General features: G+C 45.9%; 2 protein-coding genes across 2 annotated transcripts in view; one reads left to right on the top strand and one right to left on the bottom strand.

Annotated features, from left to right (window-relative positions):
- The window catches only part of TMEM63A (transmembrane protein 63A), a 30,043-nt gene extending 29,673 nt beyond the window's left edge, over window positions 1-370 (bottom strand). The window contains exon 1 of the mRNA XM_084202246.1: window positions 315-370. The gene's annotated coding sequence lies outside the window, so the exon portion shown is untranslated. The remainder of the gene's footprint in view (window positions 1-314) is intronic.
- Window positions 371-14,487: 14,117 nt separating this feature from the next.
- Window positions 14,488-17,513, top strand: LOC311151956 (left-right determination factor 2-like; the record flags this gene model as incomplete). Its single annotated transcript, XM_084202668.1, has 4 exons — window positions 14,488-14,752; window positions 15,628-15,865; window positions 16,625-16,864; window positions 17,174-17,513. The coding sequence occupies 4 exons, from the start codon at window positions 14,488-14,490 to the stop codon at window positions 17,511-17,513; spliced, it is 1,083 nt and encodes a 360-aa protein (XP_084058794.1).
- Between the last annotated feature and the right edge of the window lie 1,201 nt (window positions 17,514-18,714).

The raw sequence follows: 18,714 nt of genomic DNA, 5'->3' as shown, positions 1-18,714 counted from the left end.
CCTCAGGAGCGCATTGGGAAGCGCCAGGCTCGCCCCTGGAGGAGGGAGCAGGTCCCTCCGCTCCAGAGCGGGGTGGGCTGGCTCGGTTCCCCGCGGGGAGGGTTCGCCGCTCCCGGCGCTGCCCGCCCCGAACCCGCTGAGGGGGGGTCCCGCTGAGGAGGGGCCGCGCTCACCTCGCCCACTCCCCTCCCCACGGCGCCGCTCCCGCCCGCCCACCCGCATGCCCTCCCTCCCTTACCTGCGCCGGGGCGGCCTCTCCTACCCCCTCCCTTCCCTTCTCTGCCTTTCGCTTCCCTGCCCTCCCGCCCCGTCACCTCACGGGCGGTCCCGATGCCCGTCCCGGCCCCGGAGTTGCGAGCGCCGGCAACAAGTCCCGGCGTCTGCGCATGCGCGCGCGGCCCGCTGTCCGCTCTTCCCCGCCGCCGGAGCGCGCTCCCCCCACAGGCAGCTCCGGCCGGGACAGGGCCATCCTCGCTGGGACAGGGCCCCTCCGGCCGGGACAGGGCCATCCTCGCTGGGACAGGGCCCCTCCGGCAGGGACAGGGCCGTCCTCGCTGAGACAGTGCCGCTCCGTCCGGGACAGGGCCATCCCCGCTGGGACAGGGCCGCTCCGGTCGGGACGGGGCCGCTCCGGCCGGGAGAGTGCCACTCCAGCCGGGAGAGTGCCACCCTGGCCGGGACAGGGCCGCCCCCGCCGGGAGAGTGCCACTCCAGCCGGGACAGTGCCGCTCCGCCCGGGACAGGGCCGCTCCCGTCGGGAGAGTGCGGCCCCCGCGCCTCCCTGAGGGAGCGGCCCCTCAGAGAACCGAGGGAAAGCTGCTGTTATTATCCAGCCTGGAGAGAAAAGCGCCGGGGAGACCTGGCGCCTACCGGTGTCTAAAAGCAGAACTGAACAGAGCGTTTGATAGCACAGGAAAAAAAGACAGTCCCCAAGAAGTGTGAGATAGGATTTCCAGAGAGACTTCACAATTTCAGGTCTGGTGAAGTGGGCAAGCACGCAGGTGGAAGTGGAGCAGGCCATACACTGAGATTATGGAATTATGGAATAGAGTGGTTTGGGAGGGACCTGAAATATCATCCATTTCCAACCCCTCACCATGGGCAGGGACACCTTCCAGGAGAGCAGGTTGTTCAGAGGTCCATCCAACCTGGCCTTGAACACTTCCAGGGATGGGACATCCACAGCTTCTCTGGGCATCCTCTGCCAGTGCCTCACCACACTCAGAGTGAAGACTTTATTCCTGTTACCTGATCTAAATATACCCTCTTTCATTAGAATCCATTCCCCCTTGTCCTATCACTACATGTCCTTGTAAAAGTCCCTCTATGCCCATGTAGAAAGTCTCTCTACAGCTCTCCTGTAGCCCCCTTCAGGTACTGGAAGGTGCTCTAAGCTCTCCCAGGAGCTCAGCTCTTTCAGCCTGTCTTTGTAGGAGAGGTGCTCCAGCCCTTTGAGCATCTTCATGGTCTCCTCTGGACTTGCTCCAACAGGTCCACATCTTTTTTGTGCTGGGGGCCCCAGAGGCAGACTCAGCACTCTGGGTGGGGTCTCACAAGGGCAGAGTAGGGGGGAAAATCACCTTCACTGACCTGCTGGCCAAACCTCTTTTGACAGGTAGCTCTAAAATAAATTAGCAAATTAATGGTAGTAGTATGAATGTTGCATGAAGTATGCATAGCCCCTTGTCTCCACACACAACTCATATGCTGTGAGTTGGAAAAAACCCAAGACCTAGGGAATTTAGGTTAATGAGTCCCTGACAGAGCTGGGATAAGACCAATTCCCAGATATCCACAAGGACATCCTATCCTTTAAGGGGTTCATTGCTTCCAGACAACAGGCCAGAAACACTGTGCAGCAGCTCCCTCTTCTCTACACTTTATTGTCGTGTTCCCTCCACAGCCATTTGATACCCAGCATTGCCAACCATCCTCATCCTCCTGTGCCTTCATCCTTTGCTCCTGACTGGCAGGACTGACCTCAGTGAGCAGAAGGCATATGAGGGAGAAGAAGATGATGGTAATGATGAAAATGTGACTGTTCAGAGGGAACCAGGGACCACCACTTGCCTTCAAAGGTTTGCAGTCTCATGGATGAAGCAGCAGTGATGTGTTAGAACAGCAACCCACTCTAAAACCAAGCAAAAATAATTAGGGCATTGCAAAGTTTAGTCTGATGTTACATTGATCAAAACCTTGGTTATCTGCTGACTTTTATGTTTAAAAGGAATTCATGTCCCAGCTGCCAAGAACCCACTATCTGCTCCATCTGACAGTCCTGATCCTGCCTCTCCAACCTTAACTCCTTGTATTCCCATGTATTCAGACTCCATGGATGACTTAGGGCCCTGCATGCATGGCTGCTCTCCTGCTCCCTGCCACTTTATTCACCCAAAATTATTTTACTCGATTCCCTTTTCAGGGAATCAAATCCTTGATTCCCTTTTCAGGAGTGCCTGCTCAGTGGAGAGCAGCATCTGGCTGTATGTGTGCTATCTTCCTTCTCCCACTTCATGCCACAAAAAGGGCAAAGTCCTGATTATCTGCAGTCACTGAGAGACATTTCAAGACAGAATTTCATCACTTACCTAGCAGATGCATTGTAGATAATCTGTGATTTTAAATTGGCTGTAATAATTATGCTAGTTAGAAAATGACAGAAAAGTTCTCAGCTCAGAGTGATTCAGATTCACTGCTGGAATAAAGAAATCCCACTGTTGCTGAAGGATATTAGTTTTACCTTTAAACACTCTCCTTTCTAGGGCTGTCTTGGTGGGAAAGTTGTTTGACATGAGAGTTGTAGAGTTATTGTTCCATCCTGTCTTTTCTGGAACAACTCTTCCTGTGGACAACTTATTTCAAAACAGGATTTCACAGTGGAATAATCATAATTACTTTCTTTTAAATTAAGTAGATCTACTGTGTAGGTGAAGCCTCAGTGTGTGCTTGAAGCTCTTCCACTTCTATGACCAAAATCTGCTTGGGTGGTTTTCTCACTGATTTCCTAAGCTGCTCGTACTCTTGATTCTTGCCATGTTTTTCAAAATTAGGAAGGCCTTGCTCTGGTTAGATTATCTCACTCTGTAGTGTAAAATAGGTAATATTCAGGGATCTCAACACTGTAGTCTTGACATTCTTCAGTGTGATGACTTTTGCCCAGCTACAAAATAATTTTTCCCTCTTTCTCTCTCACAAGAATAACATCAAGCTTTTGTCATTTGTTTTTGTTCTTCCTCTGTCTAGACAGGCTCTTTAGCTAAGTGGTGTGATTTTGTTTATCTCTAATTTCAACAGCAGAGTCACATTTCCCTCCTCCCTACCTCTTGTAAATAGGGTTTTGTTTACCACTGTCTGTTCTTTTGGTGACAAAAGCCACATACTGTCATTAGTTCACAAACGTCTAATTACGTTGCTAGAGCAGATGGAAAACCACCCTCAGGACTTAGAGAGCAGGTCAAGAGACTCTGAAATCCTTCTATCTTTCTTTTATTTTGCATCCTCTATATCCACTTCCACAGCTCTTTAGCACCAGGTTGAACAAGTGTGCAGGGTATTTACACTTCCACGTGTGACTCTTCCCTTACTTTATTAAATGACCTTATGGCTGGAGAGCTCCCTTGTCACTTTAGTTTGATTTATCACAGCAGGATGCCCCTTGATGGGTGAATTCCCAAGAGGACTTCAATAGTCTCTGGAGGTGAGTAGCAGGTGGCCTCAGCTTTGCCATGCATGGCAACTCTTGCTGTGGCTTCTTCTCTCTGAAGAAACTCATCAGCCCAGCTTGCTGTTCCCTACTTATCTACCTATTCAAATATACCTTAATGGATTTAATTCAGGCTTCCAGCCTGGCAGCCCTTTGCTAGCTTTTAATCTTTGCCTTCATCTGGCAACCTGTTTATGAGCCTCAATGCACCACAGGACACAGTGTGTGCATTATGGGATTTTCCTTTGAAAGGTCTGAGCATTAAAATGTTTATAATATAAACAAACAAGTAGAAAAATCTAGACTGATACGGGGATTTAAATGTCATAATACAAATCAGCAAGCAGCAAGTCTTGATTTTAATTGACAATTTACCCTTTTTTTTTCCTCTCTATTCTTTTTAATTGTTTTTGGCATGATGCTTCTCATTCATAGGTAATATGCTTACTTTCAAGGTAGAAATTGTCTTGCAATAAAGCTGGAATGTATTTTTATTAATCAATACAATAGATTATTATCCAACTTATTTAACCAAATATATCTATCAATATGTGATAGAAATTTGCTTTTCTTTTCTTTTACATTTTATGTCAGATAGGAAATGGTGAATGTACTCTTGGTATTGATGCTTGAGCATGATTCATTTGTCATCCTTATCAAGTTATACTTGGATGAAAACTGGAGTTTTATTAAAACACACAGGAAACTGCAATCTAAAATAGCATTGCTGAAAAAGTATGGGAGGGAAAAGTAGGCTTATTGCAACACACTTTGCATAAACTTGATTTATGAAGTGGTGAATCCATGAGCTTCCTCATCACTCACCTCCGGGCAGGGTGAGGTTTTAAACCTTGGTTTCTTTGGAGTAGTTGCAGGTGTGGAGAATCCCTTGCTGATATATAGGATTGTTAGGTTTATTGTTAGCCTGTGACAATGCAACCACTGTTGGTGTGACACACCTTGGTACAAAACTAGGGCAGGGTGGCCTGCAACATGGGTGACTTCATTGTTTCCTGAATGTACACATTATCTTAATGCTTATCCATGCATTAACCCCTGGTGTATGGAACCTGAAGGGACTTAATGTATAGGTGGCATGGCACTAACTATAATTAGGGCAGCTCCCTGAGAGAGAGAAAGAGAGAGAGAGGAAGATGGAGAAACCATCTGGCACAATCTGGTCTGTCCCACTGAGGAGGAGAGCACCTGGCCACATGAGGCATTGGATTTATCAGGCACCAGGTGTGCTTATTACCGGTATGAAATATCAAACCACTCTGAGCCTGTAAAGTTTTCCCATTCCCAGGTACAGTACACATTAGTTTTCCTGAACAACTCCAGTGGCCTCAAGAGCCTCTGTGCTCCACAGGTGTCCTCACTGTACACAGTGACTCCTGTTGCAACAGTACTGAGACGAGCCCTGGACAGATTTTAGCATCCTTGCCTCAGCTTCTGCTTTCCCTGGAGCACACAGATGAGTGGTTGCTTGTGCAGGAGCCACAAAATGCTCTAGGAGATCTTGCAGTCTAAACCATTGGTGGGTCAATTCAGCTGGGTTTGCTGCAGCCTTGGATTGAGAGTAAATTTTTGTGAAGCAAGCTCGGAAATCCTTGTTTTAATCCAAATAGATCAGAAGAGGAATACTAGTTTTTCCCTTTTTATTTTTTTCTTTCCAAACACCGCTCATTTTGATAGCTTTGAAGAAGCTACTCCTGGTTGATCTGCTGTATCCACACTCTATCTGCAGAGAGTCCAATGGTCCAATGAGATTCCCAGCTTTTAGACATAAGAACCCTGTTCCAAGGCCTTGGCACAACAACTTCCTGGTTTACTGGCTTGATTTCCCTTAAAATGTCAGTATCAAACATGCTGCTTGATAAATTTATAGATTAAAATAATCTTTATAAATTTATAGATTAAATAGTTTTTAAAAAGACTTTATAATGAGCAGTCTTTTTTTTTGTTTTTATGTTGGGCAAGAATTCCACCTTCTAACTTCTGGATTTACAGATGAAAAGAATTCAGTGTTTAAACTGCGAGGATTTCAAAGAGCTGGCAAGGTCTGAGTTACAATTTCCACAGCAGCACCAGCAACTTGGCTCCTTTGCAGGCAGAGCAGGCGAGCACAGGGGGCCACTAATGACTGCAGGATGATCCTGGTGAGCCCAAGCAGGGGGTCAGGTGCCAGGGATGCAAGGGGCAAGTGGCTGGGGTGACTTGGTGTCAGGATGCAAAGTGGCTTAAGCAGGAAGATGTGAAGAGCTCTGGCCATGGCAAACAGCCACAACCAAGGGCAGCGAGGCTTTTTCCAGCAAGGAAGCTTCTGAGCCTGGGGGAGCATGGCTTCAGTAGAGTATGACTGGAAGTGGCGGGGAGCAGCAGCATCCAGCCAGTTCTAAGGGCATGGCTGCTGCCTGAGGCACACCACAGGCACGTGGATCCTCACTGGGTGCTTTCTGTACCTCCACTTTAGGGAAGCAGAGTTGCCTAAATCTATCCATTCCTTAGTGTGTGATTTCCTGTTGGATGTATTACCACCATACTTTCTGATTTTCCCATTCCTGTCCCTCTCTGTCCACTCTTTCCTTCCTCTTTGTGTAGTATTTTATTTCCTCCCCCCATTCATCCTTTCTCATATTTCCTTTCCTGTGATTCTTTTACTCTCTCTAAATCTCTTTCTTTTCTTTCTGCTTCATCTTTCTCCTTTCAAATGTATCCAAAGGATATAAAGGTATTTCCTCACATCTCTTCCAGCTGGACTTGGCGTGTTTGACTTTGCCTCATGAGTGGGAGTGTGGCCTAATCTGTGTGAAAAGGGAAAGTAATGTAGTCACTGCCAGCTGAGCACCTTAGGCACACAGGTGATCTATGGGTCAATGGAGAACTTTCTTCCCTGTAACAGATGGCTTGTTTTACTAAGATACTTTAGGTACAGTAATCATTAGAGTCTATTGCTGATTAGAGTTTTGTTGGTAGAAGCTGTGGTGCCTTTGAAAATCAGCTTATTTATTTTGGTGTGTAAATACGGACTTGAAAATTTTGGCCAAGGCAATTTGCTCAAGGTCATAATCCTGACTCAGGGACAGAACTGGGAAAAGAGCCCAGATGTTTTCAGCTCTCCTTTCCTACTGATGTTATGTACAGTTTCAGTAAAGCAGATGTTTATATTTAGATTCACTGAAGTAGATGTTTATACATTCAGGTTATATATCAGTTAGAGTGAGTGCTCAGAATTAATCTAGGAGAAGTTAAGAGCAGGTCCTGTAGAGTGGCATGGTTTCTGGAATGAGATGAACTCCAGGATGGAAGAAAGGATCAGTGTTACATGGGAACACCTAGGAAAACCTTTCCTGCCTTCACAACATGGTGCACCTTTTCTTTTACCCCTGTCTGGGTCAGTTCCTGGGGCTGTACAGGCACAGCTGAGAGAGCAGGTGCTGCATGCAGAGCCCTGGCATGAACAGACCTGAGGTTTAAGGCCCCAAATTGCCAACTGCCCTGGGCAACATGAGCAAGGGTGATTGGGATTCCTTTGGAACCATAGTTCCTGCGAAGATTAGAAGAGTTTTATACATCAATATAAAAACTTGAACTTATTATTCAAATGATCATAGGGAGAGCATTTCTCAGTAGCCATGAAATTGTGTTAAGGGACCAGTTCCCGTCCACTCAGGAAACAAGACAACTGTGTTCTGTTATTGCTGTTTCTAGATCAGTTTCAAGGCAACCCAAGCAACAGTATATTTTCATGTCCTATTATGAATCACAGCATTTTCTCATTTAGAACAGCAAGTATTCAACAGTTTACCAGTCTGGGAACACGGTGAAGGCCAGAGGTAAGCTCTGCTACCACAAAGGACTGAAAACAAATCAAACAGTGAAGCTTTCAAAGAGTTTTAAGAGCTAATTTTCCAAGTCTGCTTCACATAATGATTTTCAGATTCCTCCCATTGGATTTGCAGAAATTGAACTTCCTTGAGAACATTATTTGCCTGCAGTCTGCCTTAGAAGTTTTCCCACAGATCTGGTCAAAATGATCAAGCATTTCAAATTAAATCTCAGGTCATCTGTGTCTCTGCTCAAATTGCAGTAATTATTTCTAGTTTTGCTGTCACAGGGTAAAATATTCCTTGCTCTATTTTAGAATCAAAGCAGACAAAAGGGACTAAGCACCCAAGTTTTGCTCAATGAGAAATAGAAATTCTTGTACCTTTGAAAAATCTTCTCCATGTGTATGATTTGTCAAAAGATGCTGAATTCTGCACTGGGAACAGCTAAAGCTAAGAGCCATGCTGCATAGATAAAATAAATTTTAGTCACCATATCTTTAGTTATTCAGCCTGGAAAGCTGACAGATGCCAGCTTCAAATGCATGGCATTTCCTGCAGAATCACATGTCAAAGCCAAAATTAAGGTTCAGAAATGCATTTGGTTGCTCTGTGGAAATGTTGGCCATTCCTAGATTAATGGTTTTGAATAAGCAAATGGTAAGGTAAGAAAAGGAAAAAAAGAAAAAAACCAAACAACTGAAGCTTGTGTTTCACGCTTCAAGTGACCTGACCAAGTGTGGCTAAATTCCCTTTTAAAATCAAATGACCATGATGCATCTCCCATGGTGCTGCAGTATGAATGCTAAAAGGATTAAAACTGGTCAGGTCACAGAGCTTTATTTTTTGCTCTTTTAAGGGCCATGTTATATCCGAGGCCTTATATTCCTTCTTTACATAGATATGAGTGCATGGCAGGAAATTACATAATTTCCTGTGCCATGAAGTAAAATACCCTTTACTTCTGTTTTGGAGTCAAATACACAAAAAATCAGTCATTTTTTCAGTTCTTTTCTTCTGAATTATTTTAAATTAAATAGTAATATCATGTTAGAAATCAATGTTAGAAAATGTTAGAAATCAATACCATGACAATATAAATATTTCAGTGAAAACAGCTTTGTAGTAACTACTTGAGTAGGAGCAGTTTATCCACACACCCTCCTTTCTGATCATTGTAGCATTATTTAAAAACAAAAGAAAATTAAGGGGCTATTTTGGTATTTGATACTGTGCAATTCTCAAAGGTGTAACAAACTACTCAATCTAGACAGAAAGGGAATGGAATGAAGAGGATAGATAATAAGTCACCACTAACAGTAACCAGCTGACTAGATTTTAAAAATGAGTTAATGATTTGAAATTATGTTAACAGATTTAAAATCTTTTAAAATGCATTTCAAGTAATCTACAGGCCTTTAAGACCATTCTCTGAACAGGCATCAGCACTCTGAAGATGAAGAAAAGCTTCCTGCAAAAGTTCAGTGCCATGCCTGCAACCTCTTTCTGTTTCAAAAGAATGAACATCAAGCATCAGGCTGAGGGAGTATAGTCTAATCCAGATAATCATTTCCAAGATGGTTTTGTACCTCTTGAAACTCCCAGTTTCCTGGAAACCTCTCAGACATGTTCTCCCCGTATGAGCCCAGCTCACCCAAAGCTCAGACAAGCAGGCCTGGTGCTGTTGCTGGGCCCATCCAGAATTCCACCTCACCATCCTTTTGATCACAGCCTCAGTGTGCTGCTAACATCAAGGACAAAAGCCTCGTACAGGTGATTATTTTTGAAACCGGATACACCTATGTCCTATGGTGTAAACCCACTGACATGCAATAGCCCCAGAGTCACTTCAGCAGCAGATGTTACAGATGGAAAACAACAATGTGAGTAGTTTAGTTCATTTTACTGTTGTTGCAGGTATCTTTTTGCCAATCAGCAGATTTGCTAAGGCACTGCCCAAGCTAATTTTGAATAGCTCAGTGAGGACTAGCAGAAGCCTTTGGGCAGCTGCTTCTCCCTCTACCTGATGTAGCAGATCAGAGAAGTCTAAACTGTCAATTCTGTCTTGTCATCTGTGTGTGTGTTAGCACTTAATTTTGCCTTCTACAACCTTTCATTGGATTTTGTAATTTTCTGTGCAAGTAACAGGCCTTTTTAGAGTTTTCTTGCACTCCACTAACAAAATATTGTTTTGCACAAAATCTCAGAAGTTGCTTTTTAGGTCTCACTCATCTTAGCCTTTCATCTTTATTTTTGGCCTGCAAAAAAAAATTATTTTCCAGCAAAGTTAGTAATGCAAATTATTCAACTTGCATTAACACATACTTCTTAATCTTTCAGCCTTTACAGCTTCTCCTGTCAATAGAAATAAATTACAGCTGCTAGAAAATAATGTTATTCTTTCTCTGTCTGAGTTGGGGTAAAGTGATTCATTTTCTCTCTTTTTTAGCAAAAGAGGACAGTCTGTTCAGTGAAGCAAAACTTATTAGAGCTAAATTTAACTGGAGGAAATACAATCCATAATTAAGCCAGGTTACTTAGTGCCACAGATGCAGTATGAAGAGTATTCCACCTGTATTAGCATGGCAGGAAAATGGGGACATCACTCAGGTTTAGGAATGCCAATTGCCACACAAACTTGGCACAGAATCAGTGAAGGCTATGGGACATTGAATCTGCACAATAAGGCAGAAGAAACTTTTTTTAAAAGCTGATAAACTTCTACACTATAAATGAACTTCTACACTATAAAGACAGTTGCAAGGGAAAAGCAGCATTTTAACTAGGCCGATAAATGGGCTCTGATAAGAAATTAAGTGGTGCTCCTACAGAATTCAGCTATTTCTCAGTAATTAGGACATCCTTAATGAAGTGGACTGTGGTGTAAAGCAAGCAATTCAGGGCTGTATGCTTATTTATCTGATTCAACTGCATTAGCTAAATGTCAGTGTTTTTGCCAGCAGCCTGTACTGCAGCCATCAGAGCGGTGATGAGTCCTGCTTCCCCAGCTCACAAACAAGGAACAGACTGGGGCAGTGGGGAGGAGACTGCTGAAGGCATAGAAAATGCTGTATTTAAACAGTTGTGTTTGCTTTTCTGTTAAAAAAAAAAAAATCTTGAAGATCTCCTTTCTGCCAGAACACAGGCACTTTGCAAACGCTGCCAGCACAAACCCCTGCGAGCGAGCCAGCTGACATCAGCTGACCAAGGACATGGGGGGACTTTGGACATTTTATCCATTCCTCCTCTTCAGACAGACAGCCTTTTGTCCTGGCCATCTGACCAAAACAAGCTCATGAGTAAAAGCAGAAGCTGCCCGTGGAAGATGTGCTTATGTCAGTGCAATCAGGGATACAGAGCACCAGGAGGGAAGGACCCAATAGGATGTGATCTTTCAGATATTTCCATTGGAGATGGCCAGTTCAGTCTGGCCTCTACTGGTGGTGAGGAAAAACAGTCTCATGTCCTTGCCTAGATTAAAGGATCTGGACAATTTCTGTATAGCTCAAGCAGGTGATAGTTTGGACCACAAAAGTTGCTACTGCAAGGAGAGTAAACACTAAGGACTGAGGCTGAGGTTGCAGCATCTTTGGAATGAGATCTGTGCACTCAGAGCAACCACAATTCGTCTCAGACATGGGATGTGAAGTTCCATTTTCCAGAGTCAAGTTAGCCAGAGCTCACAACACTGATCCAAAGTCCCTTTTATGACTTTGCACCCAGTGGAAGGAGGAAGGGAATGCATGAGAGGCAGGTAAGTCAGGTAATACCTGATTGAGCACAAAGCCTTTTGGCACAAAAATTCACAAGGCCAAATTTTTGCATCAAATCCCAACCATCAGAAAGATCAACACAATTGCATTGAGGGGCTCTGCAGTTTTCAGTCTAGCCCTGGGAGGCACCCAGATATTTTGTGTTACCAGGCCTTACCTTCTGGAAACTTTTCCTTACCTTCTGGAAACTTTTCCATGCCAGATAATTGCAGAGCAAGCTGAGGCCATAGGGAGCAAGCACCAGGGAGCTGTACTGGCCCACAGAAGTTGTCTTTCACATCACTCAAGTAAGGGTTGTTTTAACATGGGCTCAGCTCTAATATAAAAGGGTTATATCCTTGGCAATTGAAATCTTCGAAAGTTTAATATTCAGACCCTCAATACTGCAAATACATTTCAAACATTCTTGTGTCCCAAGATAATAGCTACATAATTAGGGCAAGCCTTTCACACTTTCTCTTTGATCCCACTGGATTTATTTACCAAAAGTCATTGCATGGATGTGCCCAGCAAATGTATTACAGAAGTGCTTGTAACAAAATTAAAAGCTTAAATATAGAGATTCTTTCTTCACTAAGTACTGGCTTTTATTAAAACTGGGAGTTGCTCATACTTCACCCCTTGCAGCCTCTTTGAATCCTCTGTTTGACATTTCAAAAGTGCCATGCAGGTTCTAATACACATTACACAGAAAGAGCTATTATAAAATTCCTGACTTTTTCTTGTTTGCACGACAAAGGGGGAATGGCAAATCCTCCAATTGGACCAGATAATCACTCTCCTGTGAAAAGCCTCCAATACACATCCTCTGTTTTCTTCTTAGCTGAGCTTCAAGTGTGTTTGGTCAATAATTTTATTTTGGGTGTGAAGCCCATAAATCACCTTCCAATACACATTGGACAGTGGAGAGTCCTGGTGGATTTGGCATCAGCCACAGGAGAAATCACATCCAGATACAGGAAAGCTGGGTGCTGCTGGAGCAATCAGACATTTTCAGTTCATGCTGTCTTGGTCTTTTGAAGAACACAGACTGCAGAGTAGGACCACTCTCTGGGACAAAGACTAATTGGATGGATAAATAATTATGGGATTGGGTCTTCTGACATAAGAGAGAGACCATTACAAATCCATGGACTGCAGTTATACCCATGTGACCGTATAAACCTAAGAAATTCCCTGCTTCAACTGAGCTGTCCCACATTTCCAGAGCCCATGTGCAGAAAGCTTTGTCAGCCATCTGAACATTGCCCAGGTGGTTTCCAAGCCTCTGACACAGCCCATTGTGCCACCAGCTCTTTTGCCCCAGCCTCTAGGAATCAGTAATGTGCCGTTTGACTGGAAAGACAGTCCTGAGGGAAGAGCTGGGTGTATGGAGCTTTCCCAAAGGATGAGGGAAATCACAAAGATTTCAGGAAAAAACCTTCCCTTTTGTTCCCAAGCACAGGAGTATTTGACACGAGCTGAACTTGAAGCCAACAAATGAAGTGGATATTTTTCACTGCTTTTGTGTTTGTGTCTTGGGAATGGATGTATTTTGAAGTAACATACAAATGCAAGTGTAAAATTCATCTCCGGAGAAAGACGCTACACAAAGTGCAGGATTAAAGAATGCACTGCCTTGGGCCATGCACAGGCTGTTACTTTGTAGTCTGTTCCATTTTCCTCTTAAAACTCAATTTAGCTAAATAAGGTGCCCTTTTAACATCTAACAGAGGCTTTATCATGCTTAGGAAGACAAGTTTCTTAAAAGGCTGTAAAGACAAAGTGAGCAGTAACCGAAGTGTTGAGTGGGGCTCTTTCAGACGGCTTTATTGCCTTCCCCTGAGTACAAAACAGGCTGCCTCCCTCAGCTGACACTTGTTTTAATGAGGGATGAGCCACAAAGGGGTGATTTTGTACAAGTTCATTACATCCATCCTCCAGCCAGACTGTCCTCAGGGCACACCATTCAGCCCGGGCATTGGGTGAAACTGGACCAATTTAAAATAATTTACAGAGGCATATAAAATCCAAAGGGCCTTTGATGCTGAAGACATTTGTCTGTAGGCTCAGGTATGTGGTTGCTGGAGAGGATGAGAATCTGCCCCAGATGCCATGCTCCTTCATGCTTTTATCAATCACATTTTATTTCTTCAATTCGATTCTCCTGGGGTTGGTGCCAAAAATAGATTTCCACACCTTATGCCAGCAAAGGCTGGGGAAGAAAAGGGTGTTAAGTTTCCAGTTTAAATGTTACAAGGTAAACATCCAACCTCCTCACCCCAGCCTTCAGATCAGTTTCACTCTCCAGAGCCAGTGCTCTATTGCGGCTGTTAGCAGCGTTCAAAATACTGATATTCTTCATCCATGCTGGGGAATTGTGCAATGGTTTCTCATGTTCACTGAGAAGTGATTTGCCTTTACATAAAGCCCTCTTCTTCTAAGCATGAGTGTTATGAAACCCCCAGGAATCCATAAAGAGTGATAGGGAGTTTTTCTAAAATGTCACACCCGTACATCTTCCACCTTCTGTGATTCAGGAGCAGCACAAAAGCCCATAAATCATTCAGCTGCTGTGACTCACTGCCCTGATTCATACACTTGATACAAATATTCAGAGATCAAAGTGGAACCTAACCCCCCCACCCCAAAAATTAAAATGATTTTTCAATGCTTGCCATAAAAATGGACTTCCAGCTAAAGCTAAAGCTTCTCCTGATTGTTATTGGCAAGTTCTCTGCAGTGAAGATTGATGCTGCCTTTAGGAATCATAAGGTGTAGTACATAAAGCAATGTATTCTGCAGTTGTGCTTCCTCCCTAGCAAGGCTGAGCAGGGGACACCCATTGCTCAGGGGGCTTCTGGGCAAATATTTACAGGGAATTAAAAGAGAAAAAAGGAAATTTCTTCCCCGTGATGGAATCTAGGAGCCCCCTAAACCTTCTTGTATTAACTTTGCAGTGGATGAAGGTGTTAAACTGGCATGTGTCTACCAACAGGGGAGTGATCCTTTTAAGTCCTTTGCTTCGTCCCCACTTGTGAAATTTGTTGTGCCAGTGGGACGAGGCTGGCTATAAAACCCCAGCACCGGGGACCTCCATCCAGCTCGGGCAGCCTGCCAGCACATCTCTCTGCCGAGAGCAGCCCCAGGGAGATCCCCCCCTTCATCTCTGCCGGGCCGGGAGCTGCTTCTCTGACGGAGGAGGATGGACCTGAGGTGTGCCTGGATGCTCTGCGTGCTCTGCCTCGTCCTCACGGTCCGAGCGTTTACCCAGGAACGCTTCAAGGAGGCGGTGCTGAAGCAGCTGGGGCTGTCCGAGGTCCCTAAACTTCATTCGAGAGACTTGGTGGATCTGGTTATCCCAGAGCACGTCAAGAACAAGTACATGTCCATGCTGAAGCGCCAGAGGGTGAAGCGCCGAGCTCTGCCGAGCCTGGCTGGCATCCTCAGAGGCATCCCGGGACACACAGGTAAGGTTTCTGCTGCTGGCAGCATCCCAAGCATCCTGCTGCCGCCAGAGGAATCTGCCAGGGCTCTCCCGGCTGGCAGCAGGATGAGCAGAGGCAAACCCCCGAGGGGAAAGGGGAATGAGGGTCGGGTTTGCCTCCAGAGCTCAGCTGGGCACAGGAGGTGCGTGCAACAGCTTCGTAAAGTTAACGAGCACCCTTTGCACCGGGAGAGGGAATCCCGCAGTCCTTCCAAAGTGCTGCTGGAGCTTTATAAAAGCCTTGGTACCCTGGGAACAGTCTGGGCAGGTGGGGGGAAAAAAGACCTGCAGGCCATGTAGGTTGTGGGTGAAATCTACAGCAAGTCCTCTAATAGGAATCACACCTCCTGAAGAATGCTTCACTCTCGCTCATCTCTTTTTTGTTTAGGGGTTTTTTTTACTGGAAAAATTACCAAGGAGGAAAAATTGCCATACAGATACAACATTGGCTGTACAAGGGCACTTAGAACCTATTGTGCTTTCAAAGGACATACACAGTACCCTGGGCAGCAAATGAAAATGCTTTTTCATTCCAAGTGGTGCATTTTCCTGCTTTCATGCCCAGCACTGTCATAGAGGTGCACACTTCTTGAGGTCTGCTCAATTTGGGGTCATATTATGCCAGAGATTTAGTTCTTCCAGGCTGCAGGGGCTCAGACACAGGAGAATAATTAGGGCATTTGCAAGACATTGATTCAAGTATGCATTAGAAAAGGTGTGTTTAGTGGCTGTCTCTGCGACTGGGAGCATGGAAGGAGTGTGTTGTGATGATAATTGTGCATGAAATGTGGTAGCTTTTCCCAGCAGGGTGGCAGTGACAGGCCATCCTTTTTGTCCCCAACTGCGCAGGTATGACAGGGGAAGTCCTCTACTCCGACACAACCACACGCCAGAAGCTGATGTTTGACATGGAAGGCAGAATTCCTAAAAACAGCGAAGTGACAATGGCTGAATTGAAACTCTTCAAAAAGCCTGTGGACAGAGCAAACCTGCCTGCCAGGCAGTCCCTCAGGCCGGTCTCCAACGCCAGAGTCAGCGTGTACTGGGTGCAGCAGCAGCACGATGGTACCAACAGCACCTCCCTGATAGATTCCAGGTAGGAAAGGGGCCTCTGCTGGGCTTACAGAGTTTGGGTCCCCTGGGGTGCATTTGGGTATCGTGTGGTTGTGCCTCATCTCAGTCTGATGGGGTTTGCATCTGTACAACCACGTTATATGGCTTCTAAACCCAGAAGGAGCTTTTAAGAGCAGATATTATGCTGAGATGGCAATATATGATGATTCTTTGAAATAATCTATGAAATTATGTCATGTACTGCCACATCTTCCTCTCTTAAATCCCCCATCTGGTTCATTCTGCGCCACTAATTCAAGTGGGTTACTGGCTGCTGGTCTTCTTTCCACTGGCCATTTTATTAGCTGGTTTAAACAAGTAAATTATGCAAAAATAATCTGATTCGGTAGTGGTGAGCTCTGTGGAAGTTTAGCAACCCTTGAAGGCAGAACTAGCCTGGACTGGAAACTTATGGCCCTAGTGCAGCTCACACAGGAGCAGGTGGGAGCCTGGTGTTCACCAGGCTGTCGTCACCAATACTGAGGCTGCACATGATCCTGCACCACCTACTTTTTTGTATGAGCATGTAGAGAGGGTTTTTTCTGACCCTTCAGTGTCTTTTAGATCTGCATTGTCTTTTTGAGGTGGCAATTAAACTGCTGTGGGTGCCCAGAGTAAAAATGATCATGTAATCAAGGCATGTGACAATCTACAGGAAATAAATTATTCTGCTGCAATAACAGCGCTGCGAGCCCGGGATTTATCTGATGGGCTTTTCTAATGCCAAGCCCTTGTCACGCAGGCTGGTTCCTATTCGTGAGTCGGGCTGGAAGAGCTTTGATGTGACCCAGGCCGTGCATTACTGGCTGCGAAGCAAGGGGCGGGAGCCGATGTTCCTGGAGGTGTGGATCGAAGGGGAGAGGCTGGGCAGCTACGCCTCGGAAATGGCCAAAGCCGTGCGCTTCACCTCGCAGGACCCCACGGACAAAGCCCTGGGCAAGCCTGAGCTGGTGCTTTACACCCTCAACTTGGATGACTACGGGTATGTAGGAAACCTGAATCTGTACTCTCTGGTGTAGTTTTGTCCCTGAATTATTGGGGGGGAGAGTGCAAACCCAGGGTGGGCACCTCTTGCCCTCACCAGTGCTTGCCTGCTGTGAGTGAAGCAGCTAGAAAGCAACTGCTGAATCTCACCTCTCCTCCTCCCATGTCCGTTGTCTGAATTCCCAAACAAACCCTGAGCTGGTTCCATGGCTCAGAGCCCACCTATGCTACCAGCAGCAGGGACGATCTCTCCCACTCCCCGGTTTCCAGTTGCAGCACCCATTCCTGTTTCTCCCTTGGCTTCCAGGAGCCGTGGGGACTGCAGGGAGGAGGCGGCGTTGGGGAAATCCACCTGCTGCCGGCAGAAGCACTACATCAGCCTGCGGGAGCTGCCGTGGGCGCAGCCCTGGATCCTGGAGCCGGCGGGGTTCCAGGCGTACCGCTGCTCCGGGAGCTGCCTGCAGCCGCCCCGCGCCCCGCGCCGCCCCGGCTCCGGGCAGCGCTCCTGCGCCGTCACCGCCAGCTCGGCGCTGCCCGTCATCTACCTCGTCAAGAGGGGCAACCACACCGAGATTGAGGCGGCCGAGTTCCCCAACATGATCGTGGAGAGGTGCGGCTGCGTGGCGGACGGCGCGGCGCTGGTGTGACCGGCGGGTGGCCTGGGGTGTCACCCGTTCCCTGCAGCCCCGAGCCAGCGATGAAGGTCCTGGGGGTTCCTGCCTGCGCTGGGGCCCTGCAGAGAGAGTGCACTTGGAGGCACTGTCCCTGTAGATGGGCTCAGAGGAGCGTGCATTTCAATATGAGGTGAGGGGTACCTTAGGAGCCTAGCGCTTCTCGGGGCTCCTTGATGCCAGCTAAACTTCACTGAATTTATTTCAGCCCCCACCCTGGAGTAATGCAAACAGCTCCAGGCAAAAGAACAAAATTCCATTCCTTCACCATCACCAGGTGAAGAACAAACTCGTGGGCTCAGCTTTTCATTCTTAGGCTGCTGGGTTTGGTCCTTGTCTGCCCAAGCTGTGTTTTTGGTGAGCTGGAGAGCAGAAGCACTTACATGTATATAAACTGTACACACACACATGCACACATGTACAGAGTGTATGGATAAATGTGTGTATTGTCTACATACTGGATAACTACATATTGATTACTTACATATATATATATGTACATAAAATATTGCCTAGAGCTCAAAGGAGCATATTTATGTGCATATGTATTGAATGCACATATACATATCTACATGTACATAAAATATTATCTGAAATGTATATTTTTGGTCCCTGCGCCACGGGCTTCACACAGTTTTAGGGAGAATTTAGAGTCCTGGAATCAACAGGAACATTAGGACTTGCTTTCATGAGTAACAGTTTGTTTTTCTGATTCTGTAATACAGTTATTTCAATTTAGGGATATTTTTCAAGTTGTGTGTGCTTTCAAAATCAAGGAAACAATAAAATACAAGTATTAAAGTCGCCATGTGTTTGCTTATATTTATTCTTAGATGTAAAATGGAGGGGAAAAGGTCTGTCATGCATCTGTGATTATCCAGTGCCCAGCTCCTATAAACATGCACACAGTAACAGCTCTTCTCAGCTACCTGTGGGATTTTATCTGCTCCCCCAGGAGCTGGGCTGAATCGGCGGGCAGAGCAGAGCCTACACTGCCAGCGCTTCATCCTGAGCTGCTGCGGAGTTTAAGTCAACTCTTTCCTAAAGAGAAAACCGAGAATGTGATCTGCCAGCAGGAGGTGATGCTCTCCTCCTGAGCCGTAGCGGTGGCAGAGCCTGCAGGGGTCAGCTGGAGCTGTAGCACAGGAAGGGATGAGCTGCCTCCCATCCCCTTCCT

Source organism: Fringilla coelebs, assembly GCF_963513975.1.
Source record: "Fringilla coelebs genome assembly, chromosome: 3".
NCBI lineage: Eukaryota > Metazoa > Chordata > Aves > Passeriformes > Fringillidae > Fringilla > Fringilla coelebs.
Note: the sequence above shows the minus strand (reverse complement) of the source record. Positions and strands in the feature narration are given on the sequence as shown.